The following is a 27,701-nucleotide window of genomic DNA, read 5'->3' as shown; positions in this document are numbered from 1 at the left end:
CTCTGCAGGGAGCTGCAATGCCTTGTCAAGCCCGAGCAGCTCCCCTAGCTAGATCCTGCCCACCACCCTAGCCCTTCCCTGTGTCCCTCTCCTATCCCTCCATGGGATCTCCCTCACCAAAATGGCAAAGCAAAGCCAGGAAGCCAGTAAGAAACACACCTGAGCTCCTCTTGGCTCCTGGACAACCACCATGAGACTGTGAGAGGCTGTTTGCTTATTCCCAACCTGGCCAATAAATGATTTATTCAGTGTGTTCGTGCTGCTTTTGTTTCTCACCCTGGTGCTGTTACTCTCTCAGAGGTTACAGAAGTGGAGCAGCAGATGAAGACTAACTCAGACCAAAATGTTTATTTTCCAAACAGTTTGGAAAGAGGCAGCAAGCAGAAGGCCCAAGGGCTTGTGACGCTCGTGGTGTCCAGGAACCTGGATAAGAGAGAACCTGGCCAAACAAACCGGGTCTGGCAGAGCCAGTCTTTATGTGGTGTGGGAAAGCTGGGCATTAATCAGCTCCAGCAGGTGACCAATGGTTTCTAGAGAGTCTTGCTGGGGCAGCTGCTTGGCCAGGTCGAAGGCTTTCATCCCCACCTCCTGGGCCTGGAATGGGACAGAAGAAACACCCAGGAATTTGGCTTTTCTCACGGGATAGTTGAATACCTGCTGAGGCTCAGTGCAGGAGCAGCCTGGAGCAGATCCAGGCTCTCTTTCTGAGGTGACCTGCACAAGCTGCTTTACAGGAGAGCCTAAAGCTGCTAGCAGATCCCATATTTAGGATCCAGTGGTGCAGACAGGAGATTACTGACCCCAGCCCCCCGTGCTGGACATCACCTCCTGTCTAACACAGCTCCTCTGGACAATCCCAAAGCCATGTCAGGGAATAAAACCAGCTGTACTGACTCTGAACTAAATCCTTCATTTCTCTTGATAAGGAACTAAATAATTTCCCTTGGTAGCTTTTCCAAGGATTAGATACTCTCAAAATTATAAAACTTTAATTTTTCCAACAAATTGAAATTTGTTTGTGTCTCCCAAACACTCCCAACTTGTGGCTTTCCATAATACACTGAAGAGACCATTACTATTTCAAAACAGTATTTTTCACCACCTGTGTTTTCACTCCTCAAAACCCAGGCTGAAGAAACTCAGGGTTTTGAGCTCTGATCCCAAACAGAAGGGCCTGATTGCCAGATGGTGTCTGCTCAGCACTTCCTGAAAATCAATTCTTGTGCTTCTGGTAAAGCACAGAAGTTACTAGTCACCTGAATTTTTAAGCCATAAAGACACAGGAATGCAGATTCCAAACTGGAATTACAGACCCAAATATACTGAACCTTGAACTCAGGGGAGTTCAAGATCTGTCTGGTACACAGATCTTGCTCTGTGTAACCCCTGAGCTCAGCTCAAAAGGCAGCTACACTGCCAAGATATCCCAGATAAAGGAAGAGCCTAGAAAATGTGGATAACTGCAGGATCCGCTGGCATGGCAGAGACCAAAACACATCCCCCAGGATTGTCAGCCTTTACAGAGTGCAGGTCACAGAATCATGAAATAGTTTGGCTTGCAAGGGACTTTAAAGCTGATCTCATATCCCATGACAGGAGGATGGTCTTCTACAAGACCAGGCTGCTCCAAGCCCCATCCAACCCAGCCTTGGACACTTCCAAGGATGGGGCAGCCACAGCTTCTCTGGGCACTCTGTGCCAGGGCCTGCCCACCCTCCCACTATCCCACCTAAGCCCTTGCTTTGAGCACTATGAGGCTCTTTGTTCTTGGTCACCAGCACTGTGGGCTCAGGAGGAACAAGAGGACCAGGAGATAGGATGGTCCCCAGAGCAGCTGGCCAATTCTCCTGAACCCTTTCAGCCACAACCTACCTTGGCTAAATCCAGGCCCAGGTAGTGGATCATGGCCAGGGCATGCAGGACTCGGGCTGTTTCCCCAGGATGCTGCAGTGGTCCCTGCTCCCGGACCTTCAGCACCGTGCGCAGCATCCGCGATCCTTCCTCACGCTGGCCTTCGGCTGCACGGAGAAAGAAATGATCCTGATGGATGGATTTATGCCAGAGAATAGATTCCAAACTGCCCAGCTGGCTCTTCTAGGCAGCAAAGTGTTTCTGCTACAAACATCAACATGGTCTGAGGGTGGGGAGGCCCTGGCACAGGGTGCCCAGAGAAGCTGTGGCTGCCCCTTCCCTAGAAGTGTCCAAGGGATGGGGCTTGGAGCAGCCTGGGATAGTGGAAGGTGTCCCTGCCCCTGGCAGGGGGTGGAATTAGGTGAACTTCAAGGTCCTTCCAATCCAAACCAGTCTGGGTGTCTCTGATCCCAGCTTCATGCAAATTCCATGTCCATCAACAGGACTCCTTTCATCCACTCAGTGCTTGTGTTGATCAGCCTTCAGAGAGGATGTGGAGTCACAACAGCTGCAGGAAAATAACTGTTTTTCTACTCCTGTCACACCAAAGATGGTCTCCTGTAGCCCTGCCTTAGTGCTCTTCCTACTCTGAGAACTCCTGATGGAGGTAGTGCCAGGAAATGGGATTTACAGAAATGATTCTCTGAAAATCACAGAATCCCAGACTGCTTTGGTTTGGAAGGGATCTTAAAGATCATCTCATTCCAATCCCTGGTCATGGGCAGGGACACTTTCCACTAGACCAGATTGCTCCAAGCCCTGTCCACCCTGACCTTGAACATTTCAAGGAGAGAATTTTATATTCCCTTTCCTGACAATGTCCTTATTAGCACAGATGGTAGAAAGGAGCCAAGAACCAGAGTCTGGTCTGGTCTCAGGAAAGCCTGAGGTAGTACCAGGGGCACACTGATGCTTTCTGCACCTTTATGTGCCAGTGAGAGACTCCCCAGCCTTTCTCCCAAGAGTGCTCTAATTATCTGTACAGGCTATTCCATCACGTCCTGCTGCTCCAGGAGGCAGCTGTACCTGCACCTAAGTGAGCTGAGATGTCACATCCATTATTAAAGGGAGATGAAGAAGCTGCAGAGAATGAGAATGTTCAAGTGTCAAATTGCACCAGGGGAGGTTTACTTGGAATATTAGGAAGAAATTTTTCATGGAAATACATGTAAAGCATTGGAACAGGCTGCCTCGGGAGATGGTGGAATCACCTTGCCTGGAAGTGTTCAAAAAGCACGTGGATGTGGCATTTGGGATTGGGTAAGTGGTGAACAGGACAGTGCTGGAGGAATGGCTGGACTTAATGGTTTTAAACCCAAATGAGTCCATGAATCAAATTTTGCTTTGCTCCAGTCAGTTCTAAGGGAGCTGTGAAATGGAGAATGCAACCAGCAAGGGCAAAGCTGGGTTTCCATGGAACACCCTCATCCCTGAAACGGCTTGTGAAAATCTGCCGAGCAGTGACATCCAGAACACTTGGCACTGCCATTAAATTCAGCCTCTGGAAATGCCAACACAACATGTAGGGTGCAGGGAGTCTTTAACCCCCCCACTTCCCAAAGGTTTTGGAGCAACAGCAGCTCTTACTCATCCTGTCCTCGATGACCTCCTCCTCCTCGGAGAATGGTGATGCTTCTGCCTGGGCCTGGAGCACTTGCTGGTGCCTGTGAAGGGAGCTCAGCAGCCAGCCATGCCAGAGGCTGCTCACCTGGCAGGAAGCATGGGAATTATTTCACTCCTGTGAACCCCTGGTATTCGCTTGTTCTCCAAACAATGTCCCTGCACGGCCCCGTCCCCTCCGCGTGCCTGCGGGTCACTGAGCCGGGCTGGATGTTCCCACTCCTTTCCCACACAGCCCCACCTGGAATCGCTCCCTTCTCCAGCTGGTTAGGGATTTTCACCTAACTTCAACAAATCTAACCAAAATGTTCACCAAAAGCTAGCTGAGTTGATGTTTGGGATGGGAATGGTGGTGGATTTTGCAGCTCCCAGCACCTTATTTCCACAAAAAGTTCATTTTCTTCAGTTATTAAATCAATTTGATAATTATTACTTTCATTGCTTGAGCAATCCAGTCTGAAAATCTTTTATCAGTGTGACTTTTTACTGGTTCCTAGTATAAATTTTAGGTTGCTTGTTTGTATCCCACTTTTCCCTGGATTTAGAAACCCCTCAGAGACCCTCTGTATTGGTGGGATTCTAACCCCTGGCACAGGAAATTTGACAAAAACAGCAAAGCTGTTTTTTTAACAAGGTTTGGCTGCTCAAAATGAAGACAGTTTATTAAGAATTTTGAACTGATTACAGGATTAATACCTCACGGTTTTAACTCAGATATTTATTTATGTATAAAAAGGGTTTCTGGGACTGATCCTAAAAGGCAACACTGACACTCGGTATGGTCATCAACCCATTGAAAGGAAAGGGAAAAACCTTGGAAAGAGCATCCAAAAAAGCTGAGAAAAACTCAGAGGATGATTTTTGGTTCTACCAACCTCAGAATAGAGTGAGTTTGCTGCATCCATTTTATTCTGGTGGAAGAAAATATTGGCCATGTGGAAGTACCCTGCAGAGACCTCAACAGAATTTAGTCCAAACTCAGCAGTTGCCAGGTAAACCTGAAATCAATATTAAATACAAAATAAGCCCCAGAAGATTCATGTTCATGTCAAACCTGGGAAGTTTTCATTGTGGATTAATATTGCAAATGCTGGGGGGTTTTTTTATGTGTAAACTATGCCTGACAATGATTGGAAAATGTGGTGCTTAAAAGCTGTTTTTTGGAAGTTATGTAAAGGAATGACATGCTAAAAACTCTGGTTGTTATCCATAGGGATGAGACACTAACAAGCTGTATTTTGGGGGTTATCCATATGAATCAGGTATTAAGCTGTATTTTGGGGATTATGTAAAGGAATAAGGTATAAAACCTCTATATTTTGTGGTTATCCATGGGAATGAGGTACTAAAGAATTGTATTTTGGGGGTTATCCATAGGATCCATAGGAATATACCTAGTTCACAGAGTTCATCCATAGGAACGTATTAAAAAGCTGAATTTTGGGGTTGATCTGTGGGAATGCAACACCCTAAATCCCCCCTAGCTGGGGCAGAGGCACCTGCTTGGTTCATGCTATGAAGTCCAGGGCAGATTTCCCACCTCTCCCCCTCCCCCTGTGCCACCCATCCATCCACCTCTCCCAAAACTCATCCTGCTGCTCTCCCAAAGCCCATCCTGCTGCTTTCCCAAAGCTCATCCTGCTGCTCTCCCAAAGCCCACCCTGCTGCTCTCCCAAAAGTCATCCTGCTGTTCTCCCAAAACCTACCCTGCTGATCTCCTAAAGCCCATCCTGCTGCCCAAACCCCATCCTGCTGCTCTCCCAAAGCCCATCCTGCTGCTCTCCCAAAGCTCATCCTGCTGCTCTCCCAAAGCTCATCCTGCTGCTCTCCCAAAACCTACCCTGCTGCTCTCCTAAAGCCCATCCTGCTGCCCAAACCCCATCCTGCTGCTCTCCCAAAGCTCATCCTGCTGCTCTCCCAAAACCCATCCTGCTGCTCTCCCAAAGCCCATCCTGCTGCTCTCCCAAAGCCCACCCTGCTGCTCTCCCAAAACTCATCCTGCTGTTCTCCCAAAGCCCATCCTGCTGCCCAAACCCCATCCTTCTGCTCTCCCAAAGCTCATCCTGCTGCTCTCCCAAAACTCATCCTGCTGCTCTCCCAAAGCCCATCCTGCTGCTCTCCCAAAGCCCACCCTGCTGCTCTCCCAAGACCCATCCTGCTGCTCTCCCAAAACTCATCCTGCTGCTCTCCCAAAGCCCATCCTGCTGCTCTCCCAAAGCCCATCCTGCTGCTCTCCCAAAGCCCATCCTGCTGCTCTCCCAAAACTCATCCTGCTGCTCTCCCAAAACTCATCCTGCTGCTCTCCCAAAACTCATCCTGCTGCTCTCCCAAAGCCCATCCTGCTGCTCTCCCAAAACTCATCCTGCTGCTCTCCCAAAACTCATCCTGCTGCTTTCCCAGCCCCCGGACAAGCCTGTTCTTCCCCCAGAGGAGCAGTGAAGGCAGTGTAGAATTCCAGCTATTCTGAGCTGGTGTGTGACTCTCAGCCGATCCCAGACATGCAGCCAAAGTCCAGGCAGGTCCTGAACTTGCTAAGAGTTAAAAACTTCTTACCTGGTGCCCTTTCAGGCATCACATTTAGGGAATCTTAAAAAAAAAAAAAAAAAAAAAAAAGGCAGGAGGGAGGGATTTTGGAAATCTCCAAAGACTCTTGAGAGATTCTTTTGTGGGATTCTCAAATGCCCAAAGGGCTTCTAGACTAAGCAGAGACATGGTTGTGTGTTAAATAGAAAAGGTCTAACTCTTCTCCCTTTATGTCATCATTTACACCCACACAAAGCCACTATCAAATTCCACAGGAGTGGATATACATCACTCAGCACTGGATAAATTTAGTCTACATGGGACAGAAATAGGATGTGGAGAAGTTCATCTGGCTTTGGAGGATCAAATGACAGGCAAAGCATCCACAGGAACACGGGTGGCAATGGCCAAACTATTTTCATGGCTGAAGATGTGGAATTGGAGAAAAATCATTGAACCAGATACTGAAATAGGGAAATAAAGCATTAATTAAATAATGGGTGACAGGGCTGGGAAAGTACTGAGTGAAATAACAGCCAAAATGTAAATTATCTCTGGAAAAAAGGCAAATCCATCAGCTTGGGGCAGGAATGTCTGGGCATCTCGGCACTGAAATGAAGCTGATAGAGAAATTTATAGGGAGAAGCCATCAAGACAAGGAATGTGAGGAATATATGAGGAGTGTCTGAGGGAGGCTCAGCCTGGAGAAAAGGAGGCTCAGGGGGGACCTTGTGGCTCTGCACAGCTCCTGACAGGAGGGACAGCCAGGAGGGGGTCGGGCTCTGCTCCCAGGGAACAGGGACAGGACAAGAGGGAATGGCCTCAAGCTGTGCCAGGGGAGATTAGGTTAGATACTGGGAAAAATCCTTCATGGAAGGTATAGTCAGGCATTGGAGGAGGCTGCACAGGGCAGTGGTAGAGTCACCATCTCTGGAAGTGTTCAAAAAGTGGCACCTGGAGACATGACATGGGTTAGTGGTGGAGCTGGCAGTGCTGGGAGAATGGTTTGACTTGGTGATCATGGAGGGCTTTTCCAGCTGTAGTGATTCCAGAATTCTCTGTCACTTCACGGGAATAGGGATAACTGGCAAAACACATCTTTAGCTCACACATGGATCCACATGTGTCTCAGATCTATCCAATTTGGGTGATGTGAACCCCCTCAAGATCCCAAATCTGCCTCTTGGCATTTCCATATTGATCTGGGAGGAGAGAAGGAATTACAAGGGAAGTGTTCCTTGTTCCTGTATTCCAAAGGACTTACATCATTGGCCAGGTGATACAAAGCCTGGTCCAGGTTTCCTTCAGCAACAGAGAAAAGCCCCAGCCCACGGTGTAACTTAGACTGAAGAGCAGCACTGCAGTCTGGGGTTTGGAGGACGATCCACTGGGCTTGGGAGAGATATTTGGCTGCCTGGCGGAGACGGCCAGCACCTGAAATGACATGTAGGGATAATCAGGGAAATCAGGAAGATAAGGAGCATTTTTTAATCTGGAAAATCAGAGAATATTACTAGCTGTCCCTTTGGGGTAGCTTGATATGCAATGGACATGCATTTTGGGGATTCCCCACTTCTTTCCCAAGTGCTTCTGAGTTACCCAGGTGTCTAAAGACTCATTTACAGACAGGTGAATGTGTAGAGAGCTCCAAAAGGAGCCAGAAATCACAGAATTCCAGACTTATTTGGATTGGAGGGGACCTTCAAGCTCATCTAGTTCCAGCCCCTGCCATAAGCAGGGACACCTTCCACTATCCCAGGTTGCTCCAAGCCCCATCTAACCGGGCCTTGGACACTTCCAGGGATGGGGCAGCCACAGCTGCTCTGGGGAAACTGTGCCAGGGCCTCCCCATCCTCACAGGGAAGGATTTCTTCCCAATATCCCATCTGACCCTGACCTCTGGCAGTGAAGCCATTCCCCCTTGTCCTGGCACTCCAGACCCTTGTCCAAAGTCCCTCTCCAGCTCTCTTGGGAGTCTCTTTAGGCACTGAAAGGGGCTCTGAGGTCTCCCTGGAGCCTTCTCTTTTCCAGGTGAACATTCTCAACTTTCCCAGCCCATGGAAAGCTGGGCTCCATGGCATTGGATACGTTGCACACAATCTCTCTGGAACACGTAGCCTAAATAGGTTCACTGCAGGCAGGCACTGATGACTCTCACCTTATCACACTGGAATTACTCACAGTATTTTTTCCCCCTGCTCTCACCACACCATTTACGACAACCCCTGAGCCAGCTCCGTTGTGCCAGCGGAGCATTGTGTGCACTCCTGGAATGAAAGTGATTTACAGGGATCTCTCTTGCACGGAGAGCAGCTCCCATGCCCTCATTTGCCATGTTTTCCAAAGCACACAATGAGAAAAAGATCTGCTCAGGCAGAGCAAGATTTGTGAATGAACCAGGAGTTCTTTGGGTGCAATGGCCTCTGAAATGTTTGCTGGTTCCCCGAGATAAGAGCACAACTAACCACCCTCTGGAATTTAATGCTTTGGAGAGTCATCCAAGGCCATGGAGGTAAAGAATAGACTTTCATACAGCTTCTCCTGTGGGAATTGGTGTAGAGGAAGAAAACATTTCATTTGATTTCATCGATCTCCTGAGCGCTGAGAGATTTGTTTCCCCAGAGCCACAGAAAAGGGGTGTGAGGGGGGTGTGTGTGTGTGGGACGGCTCAAATCCCTGCAATGCCCTTGAGGCAGAGCAGGGGCCAGAACTGCTCCTTTCCAGATAAATGGCAAAAGGAAACCAGAAACCTGAGCTGGGAGGCCTTGCCCTTGCCAGCATTCCCATGTTGACAATGCTCACCCGTGGAGGCCTCGGCCAGGAGCAGATAAATGGGCACGAGCTGTGTGGAGCCAGAGCCGAACACTCGGGAGCTGAAGCGCAGCGCCTGCAGTGCTGCAGGAATTGCTTCCAGGGGCTGCCCTGACCACACAAACCCCTGGGCTGTGCTCAACGCCACGGCAATCAGAGATTCCTGCAGGGAAACAGAGCAGGGGCAGAGTGAGGAAAGACAGGGAGAAAGGAAATCACAGAACCCCACTCTCCAATTTGGGTTGGAGAGACCTTAAAACCCATCTCATCACATCCCCTGCCATGGGACACTTTTCACTAGACCAAGTGGTTACAGATGCACAGGCTCTTTTTAAAATTAGGTTTTCAAATTATAAAGCAGCAATTGTAATGTAGTTTGTGGCTGTAATTAATAGACAGACATTAAAGCTGTCATATTAGAATGTATTAGAGTCTGGCTCCATTCCTGCTTTGAGTAGGAACGGCTTTGGAGGTCATGTGTTGTCTTCCTGGACGAAGAATCCTTTACGCCTCCTGACAAGGTCTCATAAGGCTGCAGCAATAAAAGCTGTGAAGCACAGAAAATGATCATCACAAGACCAGAAAGGAGATTAGAGCCAGGGGCTCCGGTGTGACTCAGAGCCAGCCAAGCCCCGTGGTGCCAGCATGGCACAGCTCCAGCTGCTGGAGACACGGCCAGGGAGTGAGGAGAGAGCTCCTACAGGGAACTGCAGCTTCATCCCACCCTCTCCTGGCTGGTCCTGCACTGGGATTTTGTGTGCAGACTGAAAACTGGTCAAAATCAGAATGTATTACACTCAGCAAATCCATCCCCAGCCGGGGCTGGTGGTGCAGCAGCTTCTGCAGTGTTTGGGTTTGTCAGAATCCATAACTTATCCTGTACTTATCCATATATCATTGCTCCCTGCCTTTTGCTGTTCTTACCAGTCCACACCATTTGGCCTCTCCAATGTTAGCAGCAGCTGATGTAATCCCCAGCTCCACAAACAGATCTCCATCCCAATTCCTGCTCCCTGCCAGGAGCTCTGCATACTGTGCCCTTACAGGAATGCCAAGGATAAAATGCCAGGATCTTTGTGGAATGACAGAATTCCAGAAAGGTTTGGGTTGGGAGGGGGCCTTAAAGCTCATCTTTTCCACCCCCTGTCATGGAAAGGGGCACGTTCCACTAGACCAGGTTGCTCAGAGCCCCATCCAGCCAGCTACTAACACTTCTCCATCAGCTTTTCCTAGCAGTGGTGCAGCAGGAAAGCTGCCTGGGAATCACTGTAGCTGAGGTAAAGAGACACATTTTTGGGCAAATGAGATCACTGAAGAGCACAGCCCAGAGCAACAGCCCCTGCTCCATTGAGGAGAGCCAAGAGCGAAAAAACCACAGCACCCATTCCTGAGCTACCTGAATATGGAGAGGGGAAAGGCAGGTTTTCCAGAGAAGCTGTAGCATCCCTGGAAGTGTCCAAGGTTGGATGGGGCTTGGAGCAGCCTGGGATAGTGGAAGGTGTCCCTGCCCTTGGCAAGGGGTGGAATGAAATGGACTTTAAGGTCTCTTCCATGCCAAACCAGTTTGGGATTCTGTGAAACACAAACTGTGTCCAGGGAGCAGGTGGTGCCCAGGAGAAAACCAGCACATGCTTGGGACAGCAGCAGGAAAAGCTGGTATTTCTTAGCTGGCATTTCTGTCTGTGCCAATCTGGTGCAAACAGGGCAGGCCCTAGTGTGTGGGCATTGCCCAGATTGGCATCTGGGAGGTGCTGGAGATTGGGATCATTCCTTTTTTACTCCTTGTCAATGGTATCATCACTGCTTCCCATGGCCTGAAACATCTGCAGCGAGGACAAAGCTGGGGGTTGGACTCTGGCACAGCTTCCAGGAGGAGAAGGAAGGGCAGGAGGCAAGAGGAGCCCTGGAGCAGTGAATATTTCCAACCACAGTTCCAAGCCTTGGAGGATAGTTCCCTTTGGCCCTGAGCAGTCCTGGGTGGTTTTCTTTGGCCCTGCCTTGGTTTCCCCCTAGCCCCTGGCCTTGTTGCTTTGGGCTCTCTCCATGTGTGTTGCAATTTGAGGTTTCTCTGAAGATGCCCCCACACAATTTTTGGGGTTTGAGGGGGCTGAGGACCCCAGCTGTGCTCCTGGTGGGAGCAGGGGGTTGGGAACACACTCAGGGCTCAGTGCCACATCCTTTATTCACTCTCAGGACCAAAATCTGTGGTGTGTCTGAAGAAATGAGGATTTCAAGAAGAGGGAAGGCTCCAGTGAGCTGGAGCTGAACCTGCAGCCAGAGCAGGGCTGGGCTGGATCTTTCCCATGCCCAGGAGCTGTGGGGAGCTGACATCACGCAGGCAGGTGAGGCTTTTCTCCAAACAGAAACTTGGAGTTCTGTCGGTTTGGAGGTGCTGTCTGCAGGCACCCCCCTGGCTATGTTGACAGAAGCAGATTTCTATCAACAAAGCTTTGGAGCACAGACAAGGAATGAACCTCATAAAACCTCCTGGCTCCCAGCTCCTTGCTCCTTGAGCCACAGGGCATTTGGATGTGCCCAGGTTTCCCTGTGTCCTGACTGATGCTGGAGCTCTGTGTTTTCTAAACAAACACAGGGCAGGAGTGGGTGAAGTACAGCAGAAATGTTCAAAAAGCAGCAAACCCAAGGCAAGCTTTGGGCAGGTTTTTTCTCTAGTTATCATGAGACTGCAGAGCTTTTCCCTCGACTCCAAAGGCCTTTTTTGCATAGAATCCCAGACTGGTTTGGGTTGAAGGAAGCCTAAGGGTCATCTCATTCTGGCCCCTGCCATAAGCAGGGACACCTTCCATTATCCCAGGTTGCCAAGCCCTGTCCAACCTGGCCTCAGACACTTCCAGGGATCCAGGGGCAGCCACAGCTGCACTGGGCAACCAGTCCAGGGCCTCCCCATCCTCACAGGGAAAAACTTTTTAAGCACTTTTGTTGGATCTGGAGTAGGAATGTGATGCAGCCAGTGAGACAAGGCACTAAATATCCTTCCCCTCTCCCAACACTTCTGAGCCAGCCCAGACCCAACTTGGCTGCTTCAAATCCTGCTGGACATGAAGGAACTTTCCCTCTTGCTGGGAAAGCCAGCGGGTAACTGAGGGATTTCCACTGTCTCCCTCCTTTTTTGGAGAGAAGGAAAACAAAGTGTCCCAGCACAGACCATTCTCAAAATGGATTTTATTTAAATAGGCTGGAGACAAAGGTCAAAGAACAGATGATGTTAATGGTTGTTAAGGAGCTTATAAAAATCTCTACTTCAGAAAACCCCAGAGTCTTCTCTCCCTGCCTTTCCCATGGAGCCATTCCCAGCCCAGGCTCCAGCTCCATGCTGCTGTTTGCTAACCCAGCGTGAACCCCAATAAAGAATGACTTTCTCTCCACCAGCCCCATCTTCCTGCTGTCCTTCCCTTCACCTAATTAAACCAGGAGATTAACTTCCAGCTAATGAAGGAGCACTTCCCTCAGCTGGCAGCCACATGGCCTGTTGGAATGTATGGGGATAATTTTAGTTGCAATAAAGTCAGTGATGTAATCAGTGTCAACATCAGTGTTCAATAGCAGGGGAGTTTCTTGGAACAGCTTCAAGCACTTCTGGATGCAAAATCCTGCCACACCCCCCTGACACCCATTTTAACCTTCCTTGCAGGTTTTATAAAGAACAGCTTAAACAGAACCTGGAATTAAGGAAGTTTTGCATTTTCCCTTTGGGACACACTGGCCTGACACACCTTCTGTGGACTTTGCTCAACAGTCTCACCTGGGATTTTCAGCCAGACAGGAGTTTCCAAACCAGCCTGTGATGTCATGGCCCAGTTCCTGTAAAACCAAAAGGAATCTGCTGCCTAAAGCCTGTCATGAGCTCTCACCAAACAGGACTTTTGCCTTTGGACTTCATCTTTCTAGAAGCTCTCAAGGAAGGTGACAGCAATGAGCTGGTCCCCAAAGCCCCAGAGCTGGGCCAGAAACACCTTAGAAATAATAATTCATGTAAAATTCAAAAGATTAGGGATGTTCTCCTCAGTGGCACCATTGGATTGCTCCAAACCCACTGTGTGCTGCCCTACTGTTCTGTGTCTGGGGGTTCTTAGAGAGGGAAAATTAATTTCCATAGGGAGAATTTTCAGGAGCAGATGCAGTTGGGCAGGTTATTTTAGCAACAATGTAGAACAGCAGCTCCTGCCACTCCATAAACAGAAAGAGAAGGAGTTGCAAACCACTGGGGCTGGAAAGGAGCTGCACATCTGCATGTACCTGAAGCCTGATGGAGAAAAAAGGCTGCACTTAGTGGGAAATGGTGTTCCAAGGTGGCTAGGAAAACAAAGGGAGGGGACTTGGTTTGTTTGCCCCTTTGCTCTGGGAAAGGGGATACCCTCCCATCAAACAGCCTGGACAAAGCAAATCTCAGCTGGATCCCAGACTAGCCAAGCCGATGGACCAACCCACTGGCAAGGTGGGAAATCCAGGATTGCTGCTGCCTGAGGAAGCTTGGGACATGAAGTAAACACTGTGGAAAAGGCTGGAGGCTCAGGAATGACAGAGAGGCTGCTCCTACTCCCCTTATTTTTGAGGTTTTGTTGAAAAAAAAAACAACCCCCAAACCTCTGCAACCAAGTCCCGAATCAACCAAGGAGGTGTCACCCTCTTCCTTGGGAGGACCCAGAGGGAAGGATTCTAAAGGGGAGGATCCTGTGAAGTCAAAAACCTTGTTCAGTTTTAGGCAAGAAATTCCTTTCTATTTTAGAGGGATTGGGCAGTGAGAGCAAAGGCTGCTTTGGAGACTCCTGTGTGGCTGAAAATTCCAGGTGAGCCCAGTCTGCCCCTGGTGTGTCCCACCATGTACAGCCAGGGCACGGAGAGAAGCTGGAATTCCTTCCCTGGAAGCACTTTGAAGTCATGCTTGTTCCTCCTGCACCCACCTGCCTCCTCAGCAGCTGCTCCTTGCCATGTTTTCTGTCTTTTTCGGAATGGAAACAGGGCTGGGGCCCAAGGACTGGGATGAGCAGGTGGCAGATATGGCTGTGGATGCTGATCCAGTCGGTTGTCTGGTGAGAGACATCACTGGCAAAAGGAGGGGAGAAAGATACTGGTATTTACTGGGATATCATGTAAGGGAAGCTTATTCCCTGTTGTTTTTCAGGACTTTCTCCACAATAATTACCCAGAGCCCATGGACTACCTACAGGGTACTCAATAAATGATATTTCCAAATGTCTCCATTTCACAGCACTGTCCTGCCCTACAGTTCTCTGTGCTAAAATCCTTATTTAAATCACTCCCTGAACTCCTGATATGGCTAAGTTTGGACAAATCCCTGGATTCCAACACTGGAAAAACAAAAACCACAAACCAACCCATCCCAGGTCACTGTGGAAATGATCTGGAACTCAGTGACTGCTCTGAGGGTGTGTGAGGGATGTTGGTGTGATGCTCCAGAGCTCCCAGAGCTCTGCTCCCTGCCTGATGCAGGAGCTGCTGGAAGGCAGCAGGAGCATTCCAGGCGAGTGCCTGCTCCAGTTCCTGCTGCCTCAGCTCCAGCCTGGGCCCTCTCCAGGCTCCATCCTGGGTCTGGTCGCTGCCTCCCGAGCCCATCCCTGCCTGCTGAGCTTTGTCCCAGGTCTCATCCCTGTGTGCCGAGCTTTGTGAGGCTTGGCTGTGTGTACTGAGCCTCATCCCAGGGATAATCCCTGCCTCTTGCTTGTGTCCCAGACCGCACCTCAGGCTTTGTCCCTGTCTCTCTGTCCTTGTTGTGGGCCTGTTGCTGCCTCCTACGTTTCCTCCTGGGCGTTCTCCACGCGTCCTAATCCTCATCCTGTGTCTGGTTCCTGCTTCCTGGGCCTTCTTCCCATGCCCTGTGCTTCACCCTAGGCCTCGTGTTGTGAGCTTTTTAGTGGGACAAGCCTCGCTAAGTCTGTTCTGCCTCCTCCTTCTGGGCCTCATCCTGACTTTACCCTGAGCTTTCTGCCTGTGCCGGGCGCCTCACCCTGGGGGCAATCCCTCACCAGTAGCGGGTGAGGCGGCAGCCGGGGCAGCGCAGCGGGGCCGCTCGGGCCCGGCACAGCTCGCAGCGCGGGGCCGCCGCCATGGCCGGGCGCCGTCACTTCCGGCGGGCGCGGGCGTTCCGTTACCGCGGCAACCCTTCCGCTAACCGGGCGGCCGGCCCCCGTGATTTCCGTCCCGGCCATGGCGGCGGCGAAGGAGGAGGAGAAGGAGGAGGAGAAGGACAGCGAGGACGCGGCTGCGGCGGAGACCGAGGGCCGGGTGCGGGCCTGGGCGGCGGAGCAGGCGGCCCGCGGGCGGCGCGTGGCGCTGGTGACCTCGGGCGGGACGCAGGTGCCGCTGGAGGCGCGCGCCGTGCGCTTCCTGGAGAACTTCAGCAGCGGCCGGCGCGGGGCCGCCTCGGCCGAGCGGCTGGTGCGGGCGGGCTACGCCGTGTGCTTCCTGCACCGCGCCCGCTCCGCCTTCCCCTGGGCCCGCGCCCTGCCGCCGCACGGGCCCGCGCTGCTCGACGCGCTCCGCCTCACGCCGGGCCCGCCGCCCGGCGTGGCCGCCGCCCCCGCCGCGCTGCCCGCGCTGCTGCCCGCGCTCCGCGAGTACCGCCGCGCCGCCGAGGCGGGCGCGCTGCTCGCCATCGAGTTCACCGCGCTGGGCGAGTACCTGGCGCTGCTGCGCGCGGCCGCCAGAGCCCTGGCGCCCCTCGGTACGGCGGGGCCCGGCCGTGAGGGGACGGGGGGGATGGAGCCCCCCGGGGGTGTGTCCAGTGTGAGGGGACGGGATGGTCCCGTGTGAAGGCTGAGGGTGAGGAAGGGTGGGGAAGGATGAGACCCTCATGGAGGTCTCCAGTGTGAGGGGGCAGGATGGTCCTGTGTGAAGTTGAGCATGAGGAAGGGTGAGGCTCTCATGGGGGTCTCCAGTGTGAGGGGACAGGATGGTCCTGTGTGAAGGCTGAGGGTGAGGAAGGGTGAGGCTGTCAAGGGGGTCTCCAGTGTGAGGGTACAGGATGGTCCTGTGTCAAGGTAGAGGATGAAGGATGAGGCTCTCATGGGGGTCTCAAGTGTGAGGGAGCAGGATGATCCTCTGCGAGCTTTGAGGATGAAGGTTGAGACTTTCATGGGGGTCTCCAGTGTGAGGGGACAGGATGGTCCTGTGTGAAGGCTGAGGATGAAAAGGGATGAGGCTCTCATGGGGGTCTTCAGTGTGAGGGAGCAGGGTGGTCCTGTGTGAAGGTTGAGGATGAGGAAGGATGAATCTCTCGTGGATGTCTCTACTGTGAGGGGACAGGATGGTCCTGTGTGAAGGCTGAGGCTCTCATGGGGGTCTCCAGTGTGAGGGAGAAGGGTGGTCCTGTGTGAAGGCTGAGGGTGAGGAAGGGTGAGGCTCTCATGGGGGTCTCAAGTGTGAGGGAGCAGGATGATCCTCTGCGAACTTTGAGGATGAAGGTTGAGGCTCTCATGGGGGTCTCCAGTGTGAGGGGACAGGATGGTCCTGTGTGAAGGCTGAGGGTGAGGAAGGGTGAGGAAGGATGAGACCCTCATGGGGGTCTCCAGTGTGATGGGGACAGGATGGTCCTGTGTGAAGTTGAGCATGAGGAAGCATCAGGCTCTCATGGGGGTCTCAAGTGTGAGGGAGCAGGATGGTCCTGTGTGAAGGTTGAGGATGAGGAAGGATGAGACCCTCATGGAGGTCTCCAGTGTGAGGGGACAGGATGGTCCTGTGTGAAGGTTGAGGATGAAAAAGGATGAGGCTCTCATGGGGGTCTCCAGTGTGAGGGGACAGACAGACCAGGAGCAAGGGGGTGTGATGGTTATGCGAGAAAGGTCGAGGGGTTCTTGGCATGGGATGGATGATACAACCTTCTCATGGTGGCCTCAGGGCTCAGGTATGAGGTGATCCTGGGACCTGTGGGGCTCTGGTGTGAGGGGACAAGGGGACCTTCTTGCTTGAGGGCAATGTTAGGGTATGGGCTGTCCCTGGAGGCTGTTGGGGCTTGGGAGGAGAGGACGAGACAGACCCCAGGGTGGGGGTCAGTGCTGCCCTGCTCAGGATTGTGCTGGGATGATCCCTGATGGGATCCCTGGGCTCTGCTGGTGTGTGTGTGTGGGTGGCAGCTCAGCTGGCTCCGGGGTGACAGGGACAGGCCATGGCAGTGGGGGACAGCAGCTGAGCAGTTGTGTTCCCACAGGCTCCAGTGTCATGTTCTACCTGGCAGCCGCCGTGTCGGATTTCTACATCCCGGTCTCCGAGATGCCGGAGCACAAGATCCAGTCCTCGGAGGGGCCCTTGCAGGTGAGTCCTCCCCTGGGCATGGTCCCCTCTGCCACCCCCCTCAGCCATCCCCTCCTTGCTCCCAGGGTCCTTCTCCTGAGAACTGGCTGTGGAGAAAACCTGGGAAAGCTGCAAAGCAGCAGCTCGTGTGTGTTGTCAGAGGGAATGGGAGGGTGAGATCCCACAGGAACAGAACCCCGTGGAAATCCTGGAGCTGCATTGTTTTATTCTTATCTTGCACTGAGGGGCCCAGATAAGAGGGCAGGGCAGGATCAGCCCTGCTCTCCTTTGATCTGGGTTTATTTTTAGGTGGGATGAAGGGGTGAGGGGTCCCATGGGTTATCTGCAGGGAGGTCAGTGCTGCTCTGTCTGATATGGAGCAGCTTCAACATGTCTGCAGTTGTGGTGTGGCACATGAAGAGGGCCCCCTGAGGTTCCTCCTGCTTTTTTGGCTTTGTCCTTTAAAGTTGCCCATGCTTCCATGGATGTGAGGAGAGGGTGGGTCTCAGAGAACTGAAGTGCTCCAAGAATAGTTGCTGGAGTACTTGAGTTGTATTTTGTCTGGAGAGAGGCTTTGGAGAATGGCCTGGAGTGCTACAACTAGGGGTGAATGGTTTCATACTGACTGAATGGATTTAGATTGGATATTGGGAAGAAATTCTTCCCTGTGAGGGTGGTGAGGCCCTGGCACAGGGTGTCCAGAGAAGCTGTGGCTGCCCCATCCGTGGGGGTGTCCAGGTCCAGGTTGGACAGGGCTTGGAGCAGCCTGGGGTGGTGGAAGGTGTCCCTGCCCATGGCAGGGGCTGGAATGAGATGGGATTTCAGGTCCCTCCCAACCCCAAGCCATTCCATGACTCTGGGATCCATCTTGCTTGTACGAATGACAGAACAACACTGCAGCACTGAGGTCCCTCTCAGCAATGGGAGCAGGTGGCTCTGGAAGTCTTTATATAACAAATACCAATTTTTTAAAATTAATTACTTTCTGAGAAGTTGCTGGGCGTCATTCTTTAATGTTAGCATTGGAAAAATGAGACCTGGCCTGATTCCCAGTGATGGATCCAGAGGTTGGGAAGCTGGAGAACACAGTCTCCTACTGTTTTTCTCCATGCTTTAGCACTTTTATGCCTCATGCATGTTAAGGAGTTGATAGAAGGAAAGGTGAAGATGGGATAAACCACCCAAACTCTGGAGAGGTGAACACTTAGATTTATGCAGTTATAAGGCTGTTTTTAATCTTCTCTCCTCATGTTTATATTCCCCCAGTGTGGTTAGCTCTGGCAATGCAGAGTTCCTGTGGCCTGGCCTCAGAACCCCTTGACTGTGAGCACCACATGGATCATTTAATTTCAATTTAGTGTCATTTGAATCTTGTTTGGTGAGAGCTGCTCAAACACTGCCTTGAAAAACTTCCTGGTGCAAATGGAATATGAAACAAAGCTGGATTTTCCCTCTTTCCCATCCCATCTCTTATTAAAACTCCCTGTAATGTTTTTATTGATTTTTTTTCTTTTTATCTTTCCCCACTGCAGATCACAATGAAGATGGTGCCAAAAATGCTGTCACCCCTGGTCAGAGAGTGGGCTCCTGAAGCCTTTGTGATTTCCTTCAAACTGGAGACAAATCCCCAGATCCTCCTGGAAAAATCTCGTCAGGCTCTGGAGAAATACCGGCACCAGGTGGTGGTGGCCAATGTCCTGGAATCCCGGAGAACCTCTGTCATCATTGTCACCAGGGACTCACAGACTCCCTTATCCCTGTCTGACGAGGAAATAGCACAAGGCATGGAAATAGAGGAGAAGATTGTGAGTTACCTGCAGGGCCAGCACACGGCCTTTATAGAGAGAAAAGGCTGAGGAGCAGCTGGGAGGAGATAAGGGAATGGTGCTGCAGAGGGAGCAGGACTGGAGCAGTGCCTGTCCAGGTAGATAAACCAACCCCACAGAGCACTCAGGAGGGCTGTCCAACACTCTGTCACTTCTATACAGCTCAGCCGTGGCTGTTGCAGCTTTGTAAAAGAGAAATACATGGAAGTGAAACCATCCCAAAGGATATTTGTCCTGGTGTCTAAAGGAGGAAAGAAGCTTCTGTTCCGTGGGCTGGGAGAACTGGGAGGATGAGAAATGGTGAAGGTCTCTGTATATAAAGAATTCCTTGAATCTCCCTCTTTGAATTTTCTTTGAGAATGGCAGGAGGAAGGAATGGGGCTTCACAGGCAGGATGTGCTGGTTTTATGACTGGAGTGGGGAATCTCTGGTGTTGAGAGTGGATGGTGAAACCAGGGTAGCAAAAAGGAAAATGAGGTGACAGCAACTTTGGGGAAGCAACTCTTGTGCCAGGAGACATCCTGGGAGAGATCCCACATTCCTACATTTTAGGTGCTGCAGCAGCATCCCTAAAGCATCTTTACAAATGTTTTCCTTCCATCCCAGGTATTTGAAGGTTGCTTTGCTTCATATTCCATTTCCAGAAAGTTTTCAAGGCAGGGTTTGGGCAACTCTCACCAAACAAGGCTCAAGGGTCACTGCAGAGCTCTGTAAACAAAGGCAAGGCCACATTTGGCACAGACCACAGGGGATGGATCCAGGGTTGGAGAAGGGGAGTGGGCACTGAGGGGGGGGTGGTGTCCTGGAAGGGAAGGAAGGGTTTGGAGCACAGGAGCAGCTGAGGGAGCTGGAAAAGGGGCTTCACCTGGAGAAAAGGAGGCTCAAGGGGGACTTTGTGGCTCTGTACAACTCCCTGACAGGAGGGGACAGGCAGGAATGATTGGGGTTTGCTCTCAGGGAGCAAGGGAGAGGATGAGGAAACAGCCTCAGGATGTGCCAGGGGAGGTTCAAGGTTGGATATTGGGAAAATAGTTCATAGAAATGTGTTCAAGTATTGGCACAAGCTGTGCAGGACAGTGGTGGAGTCCCCATCCCTTGAAGTATTCAAAAACAAGTGTGGATGTGGCACCTGGGAACAGGGTTTAGGGTAAACATGGCAGTGCTGGGGGAATGGTTGGACTCAATGATCTTGGAGGGCTTTTCCAGACTTAGTGATTCCATGATTCTCTGACAGCAGAAGGGGTGGCAGTGATTGACCCTGGAAGGGGAAGCTTCCTCTTGGCTGTGTGGATTTAGAACTGGAATGTTCCTGGTTTTATCTAAACCCTCTTTGAACAGTTATCAACTTCAAAGGGTGTGTTCCTCATGCCTGCAAGAAACTTAAGGGCAGCTCTCCTGCTGACCACTGTGTATCTGCTCACGGGTTGTCTTCAATATAAATTCACTGGGATCTGGGAAAGGACAGCAGCACATGGGAATGCTGGAAACATTTCCAGAGGCAAGACCATCGAGTGTTCAGGAGGCAGCAGTGATTTTGTAATATCCAGTCCTCTGAAGGTGAGGGGTGCTCAGCAGAGAAGGAAAATAAAGCCAGAAGAGCAAGGAAAGAGCATGGGGATGGGATCAGTGGATGCCATCAGGGATGGGAGAAATCCAGGTTGGTCAGGAGGGGAGAGATCCAGCTGGTAACTGAGTCAGGAGAAGGAACACACAACTTACCTGTGGCCAGGACTAATAAAGAAGGTGAAGAAGCTCCAAGAATTGCCTGTCTTCATCTCCCAGTATGTAATTGGTGGGAATGTTGAGTCTGGGATTTCTCTTGTGTTAGTTTGGATGGGCCAGCAGGGATGAGAATAGAAAAATTTGTGTAAGGTGAACATGCCCTTGCAGGAGTGTTGGGACAAGGGTTGGGAGAAATGCTACCAACACTGTCTTCAGAGTGTCCTGGAATTTCTCAGAGATGGTTGGGAAGGTGAGGAATAATCTGAGCTTTTTGAGGAGCAGAGAGTCTTGGGGTTTCATTGGACTTGAGAACACACAGTGGGCTTCCAGCGTTGTATCTGCCCCTGTTTGTGAAGTGCTGGCTGGGGAGATTCCCTGGGCTGGAACTGAGCCACAGCCACCCCCATCCCACCTCAGGGATGTGCCTGTTCCAGCTGGGAGGTTAAACCAAGCCCTGCAGAGTCCCACCCTGGCAGGGTTTGGGCACCAGCACTCTGGGAATGCTGGCTGTGGTTCCTAAGTTGGAAGTGGCTGCTGCAAGTCCAGGGTCTGTCCATTGCTTACTGAGGATCTCAGAGGGCTCAGTGGAAGGTCCTCACTGGACTCTGCCATGTACCTCTTCTCTATGTCCCGGTCTCCTTTCTCTGCCATCCCCTTGTGAAGTGTCTTCAGCCAGTGAGCTGCTTCTGCAGGGTGGACCTACTTAACTCTTCAGTTCCTCAATCTCATGGAGTCATCTTTGGGTCTCCAGGGGCTTTAAAGCTCATCTCATTCCACCTTCCACTGGCTGAGGTTGCTCCAAGCCCTGTCCAACCTGTCCTGGAACACTTCCAGGGATGGGGTGGCCACAGCTTCTCTGGGCAGCCCATGCCAGGGCCTCCCACCTCACAGGGAAGAATTTCTTCCAATATCCCACCTAACCCTGCCCTCTGGCAGTGGGAAACTCCTATCTTGTCCTGGCACTCCCATGTCCTCATCCAAAGTCCATCTCCAGCTCTCTTGGAGTCCCTTGTAGGAACTGGCATTGTCTCCATGCTCTCCCTACAGATTTCTCTTCTCTAGGCTTGGTTCCATGTACTTGCCCTCCTCCCCTCCAGCTCCAGCAGTTTCTCCTGGCCTTTAGAAGGAAATTGGGAAAACTCGGTGACCCCGGAATGACCCTGGGGGCGCGGCGCTGCGCCCGCTCCCGGCCGCCAGGGGGCGGCACTGAGCGGGGAGGGGGCGTGGCGCGGGAACCCGCCCGCTCGTGACGCAACAGGGGCGTGGCCTCAAACGGCCAATCAGCATCAGGGCTGTGGGGGCGCGGCCGCAGAGGGGGCGTGGCCTGTTGCCATGGCGCCGGGCTCCGACCCGCCGCATGGACGCGGCCGCCGCCGCCCCGGTGGGTGTCCGGGACCGGCCCGGGGGGTGTCCGGGTCAGGTGTCCGGGTCAGCCCCGGTGGGTGTCCGGGACCGCCCATGTGGGTGTCCGGGACCGGCCCGGGGGTGTCCGGGACCGGCCCGGGGGGTGCCTGGGTCAGGTGTCCGGGTCAGCCCCAGTGGGTGTCCGGGTCACCCCCGGTGGGTGTCGGTTTCTCCCCGGTGGGTGTCCGGGACCGCCCCTGTGGGTGTCCGGTTCTAGCCCGGTGGGTGCCCGGTTCTAGCCCGGTGGGTGTCCGTGTCAGCCCCGGTGGGTGTCGGTTCCGCCCCGGTGGGTGTCCGGATCAGCCCCGGTGGGTGTCCGGGACCGACCCGCTGGGTGTCGGTTCCGCCCCGGTGGGTGTCCGGATCAGCCCCGGTGGGTGCCCGGTTCCGCCCCGGTGGGTGTCGGTTCCGCCCCGGTGGGTGTCCGGGACCGGCGTCGGGGCCGGTTGTACCCCGGGACCAGCCCAGCGGGGCTCGGGGGTGTTTCGGGGTGTCGGGCCGGCGGTTTCCCGGGATCGGCCGGTCCCCGCGGTGTCTCACGGCTGCTCCGGTGCCCGCAGGCGGAGTCCCCGGTGCCGGCGGCCACCGTCCAGCGCTGGCTGCGGGCGGAGGGCGCCGACCCCGCCGCCCCGGCCGAGGAGCAGCTGGCTCTGGCCTGGCGGCTCCTGTGGCGAGCGGAGACCCGGCTGGGCGAGCTGGAGCGGCGGCGAGCCCAGGACATGAGAGACGTAAGGGCCGGGGAGCGGGAGAGGGACCGGGAGTGGGACCGGGGAGCGGGACCGGGGAGCAGGACCGGGGAGCGGGACCGGCTGCTGCCCATCCTGGGAAGGGAACGGGGCTGGAGTGCCAGGAGCAGCCGGGGGAGCAGGAAAGGGGCTCAGCCTGGAGAAAAGGAGGCTCAGGAGGGACCCTGTGGCTCTGCACTGCTCCTGACAGGAGGGGACAGCCCCAGGCCGGGCTCTGCCCCCAGGGAACAGGGACAGAAGGAGAGTGAATGGCCTCAAGCTGTGCCTGGGGAGATTCAGGTTGGACATGAGAAGTTTCTTCATTGTAAAAAGTTGTCAGGCATTGGTAGGAGCTGACCAGCGCAGTGATGGTGTTCCCATCCCTGCAGGTGTCCAAAGACCAACAGGATGTGACACTCAGTGCTGTGCTCTGGTGACAAGATAAGAGTTTTGTCTCAGGTTGGACACTTGGGAGCCTTTTCCAACCTCAGTGCTTCTGGAATACCCCCGGGGTTAACCCACCCAGGCCTGTCTCCCCTGATCCCCCCTCTGTGCAGCAGCAGCTTCAGGAGTGTCATTGCCGTGCTGTGCCCTTGGGAACTTGGGATTTATATCCCCATTCCTCATTCTGACCATCAAAAAGCACCTGGTGAGCCCAGCACCTCCATAGCTGCACCACCTCCCACTCAAGGTTTTACCATTCCCAGGTGTTCCAAAGGCATAAAGCGTATTGTCCTGCAAATATTTGAGGTTATCCTGTAAACATGATGGGGTGGAGAAGTTTTTTAGGCTGCTGGATCACTGGAAGCACCAGCAGACATGGGAATAGCAGGGTTTTCTTTATTCCAGGTGGAAAGCTACGTGGGCCACGTCCGTAGCCTGACAGAGGAGCGGGATGCCATTGCCTCTGAGTATGAGAAGGAGAATGAGCAGCTCAGGTTGGAGCTGGCACAGCTCCAGCTGCAGCAGGGTAATCCTTTCCCTCTGGAATGGGGGCCCTGGGAATGCACTGGAAGGTGTTTGGGTCTGGAAAACTTCTGGGAGAGCTGAGCAGAGTTTGTTTTTTTTTTGCAGTTCTCAGTGGTTGCTTGAGAAGTTTCTTAAAGTGTTAACGAGCTGTTCAAACAGATTTATAATTGATTTAGAGGTTCTTGCCTGCTTTTACTGCCTTTATTCAGGGATTTTGGCAGCTTCTTCACGTAGCATCTTCCAGGGGCTGTTTGAAGACCAGAACTGATGGTGCTCTTTGGTTTCCAGCTCTAAATTATCTGTTGCTCCCACCAAGCCAGTGAATTTGCTCTTGGCTTTGGTCTACACAAGCCCCACGTTTTTTCAAACAATATCGGGGACAGGAATTGTTTGTTCTGATGATTCAAAACTTGGGTGCTCATTGTCACGGAATTCCAGGATGGTTTTGGTTGGAAGAGACCTTGAAGCTCGTCCAATTCTACCCCCAGCCATGGGTAGGAAGACTTTCCATTAGACCAGGTTGCTCAGGGCCCCTCAGGGCTTCGGTAATTTTGTTTAAACAAATTATTTCACTTACTTAACTTGAAATAATTTATTTTCTAACTCTAGGGTCACTTTTGCTAGGTTTAATTCTTGATTTTCTTCAGTCTTGTGTTGCACTTGCAGTGGTGCTCATAGCCCATGTCACCATTAACTCCTTTAGTATGCTGTATTGTCCTGGTCTTAAGATAAAATTTGGGGTGATGGCACAACTTAAAGTTTCTTTGTGATTCAGGCTTTGGGGCAGTAAATGCAGGAGTTTGGGGGAAATTTTGAGCACTGGTTGGGTTTTCAGGGAGCACATCTGGTGGTGTGACTTTCCAAAGATGGATTTACATAAAAATTTGATTTCTCTGGGCACTTAAAGCCGTGGTTTGTGGTGAAAAGGCTGCTTACAAAGGTTAAAATGAACAATGAGCTCCTGGGAGTCTGGCTGTGGCAGAAAACTCCGTTCCTGGTTCTCTCCCTTCCCACAAGGTGGCAGGAGACAGACAGAATGTCCCCAAAGCTGGAATGCCGTGATTTCATCCTGCTGGATCTGCTCCCCTGGGATTTCTCCATTTCTTAGGGGTCCCTGAGGCTGTTGAGCAATGATTTCCCCTGGAATGGAAGCTGAGATCCTTGTCCATGGATCTCGGTGTATCTGGGAGGGATGGCTGGTTGCCATCCAGTGTTTCCCAGTGTAGAGTGTTTCTGGAGGGATTTTTTTGGGATATCACTCAGATTTTGAGGTTCAGGACTTGTTGCTGACTCACTGCTGGCATTGGCTGCTATCCTGGGATGTGTGTGGATAATTTAAGAATCTGGAAGCCCTGCTCACTGCGGGCTGTCACCTGCAGGGAAAGGTGCCAGCGCTGAGATATTTTGGGTTCTTGTAGAGCACTTTATTGAGTGACTGGTCCTTTTAGCCAGGTTTGTTCAGCTGGAGCAGAGGAGGCTGAGGGTGAGCTGGGGGCAGAGCTCATCCCAGGCTGCAGCTCCTCTGGAGGAGAATTTTATCTTTGCACTCTGGGACCAAGGAAAGGACCTGAGGGAATGGCTGGAGCTGTGCCAGGGGAGGGTTAGGTTGGGTGTCAGGAACAGATTCTTCCCCTCGAGGGTGCTGGACACTGCCCAGACTCCCCAGAGCTTCAGGAGCCTTTGGACAATGCTCCCAGGGATGCCCAGGGTGGGATTGTTGGGGTATCTGTGCCAGGTTAAGTGTTGGACTGGATGATCCTTGTGGGTCTCTTTCAGCTCAAGATATTTTGTGGTTCCATGGTTCTATATCAGCCTCCTCATAAAATAAAACCCCCCCCGGCCATCTCTAGTATGGAGTGGCTGGATGTGCCTGTTCTGGAGATGCTGCACAATCCCAGAGCCTTTGCTGGCCTGCTCCAGGTCTCTCATGTGTCCCTGCTGCAGGTTCTGTGCTGCATCCCTGTGTCTGTTCCCCAGGCCTCTGCTTTTCATCAGAGTTCTTGGAACCTTGGCAGTGTTTAGGTTGGAAAAGCCCTCTAGGATCATCAAACCCAACCATTCCCCCAGCACTGTCAGGCCCACCCCAAGTGCCCTGATGTTCAAACATCCACAGGTTTTTTGAACAATGCCAGGAATGGTAACTCTACTGCTTCTCTGGGCAGCTGTGCCAGTGCCTGACCAGCCCTTCAATGAATGTCCAGCTTGAACCTCTCCTGGCACAGCTTGAGGCCATTTCTTTGTTCTGTCCCTGTTCCCTGGGAGAAAAGCCTATCCCAACTGGCTGCCCTCTCCTGTCAGGAGCTGTGCAGAGCCACAAGGTCCCCCCGAGCCTCCTTTTCTCCAGGCTGAGCCCCCCAGCTCCCTCAGGGTTTGTGCTCCAGGTGTTGCCCCCCCTGTTATTTTTGCAGGACACTCAGGTGTCTCAGCAGGCAGAGGATGATCCAGCAGCTTGGGCTGGAGAAGGAGCTTGTGGAAAGACACACCATGGTCTGCTGGGATTGTTAAGAATGTGGGCAAGGCAAGAGGACAGGATGGTGGTTGGTAGCTTTTGGAAGCACTGAAAGGAGAATGGGAAGGGGCAGCTGGGGGCAGTGGCTGGGTCAAGCCAGTGATACAGAGGAGGAGCCTGAGCTGTGAATGGTGCAGGGGGAGGACAGGATCTGTGCTGACACACCTGAGCTGAGAGCTGGGGAAAGGAGCCCAGATGCCCCTGTGTGAGCTCTTGGGTCTGAGCACACTCCCCACAGCAGGCAGACAAATCAGAAACTCTGCTTGGTCTGAGATCACTTAGAGCAATTTGATATGCTAAAAGCTGTTTCATCAAATCATGTAACTATGGAATGGGTTGGGTTGGAAGGGATCTTAAGCTCATCCCATTCCACCCCTGCCATGGGCAGGAACACCTTCCACTATCCCACGTTGCTCCAAGCCCCATCCAACCTGGCCTTGACACTTCCAGGGAATGGGCAGCCACAGCTTCTCTGAGCACCCCGTGCCAGGCCCTCACCACCCTCACAGCCAAGAAATTCCTCCCAGTATTCCATCTAACCCTACCATATGTCAGTGGGAAGCCATTCCCCCTTGTTCTGGCACTCCAGGCCCTTGGTCAAAGTCTCTCCAGCCCTCCTTTAGACCCTGAGGATAATTACTGCTGGTGACTGACACTGAGCAGTTTTTGAAGATGAAAAGTAAATCTCTGCTTGCACATTTGCTTCCTGCCCATCCCTGCCCATTCCTACAGGGAGCAGCCAAGGCTGGTTGATGCTGGACCATCGAGCTGAGTGTCACCTCATCTGATACCTCTGCCCAGAGTGACATTTTTCCTTCCCTCCAGGCAGCTCCTGATCCGCTTCTGATGCTCTCGCTGAATGCACTGGGTGTTGTTGGAGGGCAGATCAATGGTGCTCCCAAAAGCCTTTCTGAGAAACAACTGGCAGTGAAACACAGTGCTGCAGGAGCTGCCTGGATTTATTGAAAAGTGGAATAAAAAGAAGACACAGTCATGGTGTGAGCTTGTTTGTTGTAACAGCTGGGCAGGTTAAACACACCCAGCAGGGCTGGAGGATGTAGGGCTGTGGTGGGGTGAGGTGGCTGCTGTTTCTCAGAGTATTCCTGGGGTAGGAAAATACAAATATTAATATAAAATTTGCTTCCAAACAAGCATGGACAGAGGTGGGAGATGCTAGTAGAGCTGTTGTGTGACAGTGCCTGAGGCAGTGGTTGGCTTTTCCCAAGCACTGGATGAGGGAGGGAAGGGGTTTGTAAGGAGTCAGTGGGGTTTACTCACAGGTAACCTGTGCTGTGTGGGCAGACCCCCCTTGTCATCACAAATCCTTTTTCCTCTCCAGCCTCTGGAATATATCTGGGATCTAAAATGATACCACTTGATCCTGCATTGCAGGCTGGGGACAAGGGGGGCACT

At 52.4% G+C, this 27,701-nt stretch overlaps 3 protein-coding genes across 4 annotated transcripts in view; 2 read left to right on the top strand and 1 right to left on the bottom strand.

The window, feature by feature from the left end:
* Positions 1 to 333: 333 nt before the first annotated feature.
* Positions 334 to 14,993, bottom strand: ZMYND12 (zinc finger MYND-type containing 12). Its single transcript, XM_031506683.3, has 8 exons — positions 14,871 to 14,993; positions 13,788 to 13,929; positions 8,857 to 9,028; positions 7,319 to 7,488; positions 4,407 to 4,529; positions 3,499 to 3,619; positions 1,873 to 2,018; positions 334 to 594 (listed from the first exon to the last, which is right to left on the bottom strand). The coding sequence occupies exons 1-8, from the start codon at positions 14,951 to 14,953 to the stop codon at positions 475 to 477; spliced, it is 1,077 nt and encodes a 358-aa protein (XP_031362543.3). The 5' UTR covers positions 14,954 to 14,993; the 3' UTR covers positions 334 to 474.
* Positions 14,994 to 15,036: 43 nt separating this feature from the next.
* Positions 15,037 to 19,296, top strand: PPCS (phosphopantothenoylcysteine synthetase). Its single transcript, XM_021537844.4, has 3 exons — positions 15,037 to 15,568; positions 17,051 to 17,154; positions 18,666 to 19,296. Exons 1-3 carry the CDS (start codon positions 15,052 to 15,054, stop codon positions 18,987 to 18,989), a joined length of 945 nt encoding a protein of 314 aa, XP_021393519.1. The 5' UTR covers positions 15,037 to 15,051; the 3' UTR covers positions 18,990 to 19,296.
* A 2,720-nt stretch (positions 19,297 to 22,016) lies between these two features.
* Positions 22,017 to 27,701, top strand: part of CCDC30 (coiled-coil domain containing 30) — a 38,228-nt gene continuing 32,543 nt past the window's right edge. The window contains exons 1-3 of one of the 2 annotated variants that reach the window (XM_085558993.1): positions 22,017 to 22,062; positions 22,646 to 22,813; positions 23,660 to 23,780. In XM_085558993.1, the coding sequence (XP_085415119.1) occupies positions 22,039 to 22,062; positions 22,646 to 22,813; positions 23,660 to 23,780 (313 nt within the window). In that variant the 5' untranslated portion in view covers positions 22,017 to 22,038. Of the gene's footprint in view, positions 22,063 to 22,645; positions 22,814 to 23,659; positions 23,781 to 27,701 lie in introns of those variants that run through there. The other variant, XM_085558994.1, reaches the window with a different exon arrangement.

This window comes from Lonchura striata, chromosome 21 (genome assembly GCF_050655825.1).
Source record: "Lonchura striata isolate lonStrDom1 chromosome 21, ASM5065582v1, whole genome shotgun sequence".
NCBI lineage: Eukaryota > Metazoa > Chordata > Aves > Passeriformes > Estrildidae > Lonchura > Lonchura striata.
Note: the sequence above shows the minus strand (reverse complement) of the source record. Positions and strands in the feature narration are given on the sequence as shown.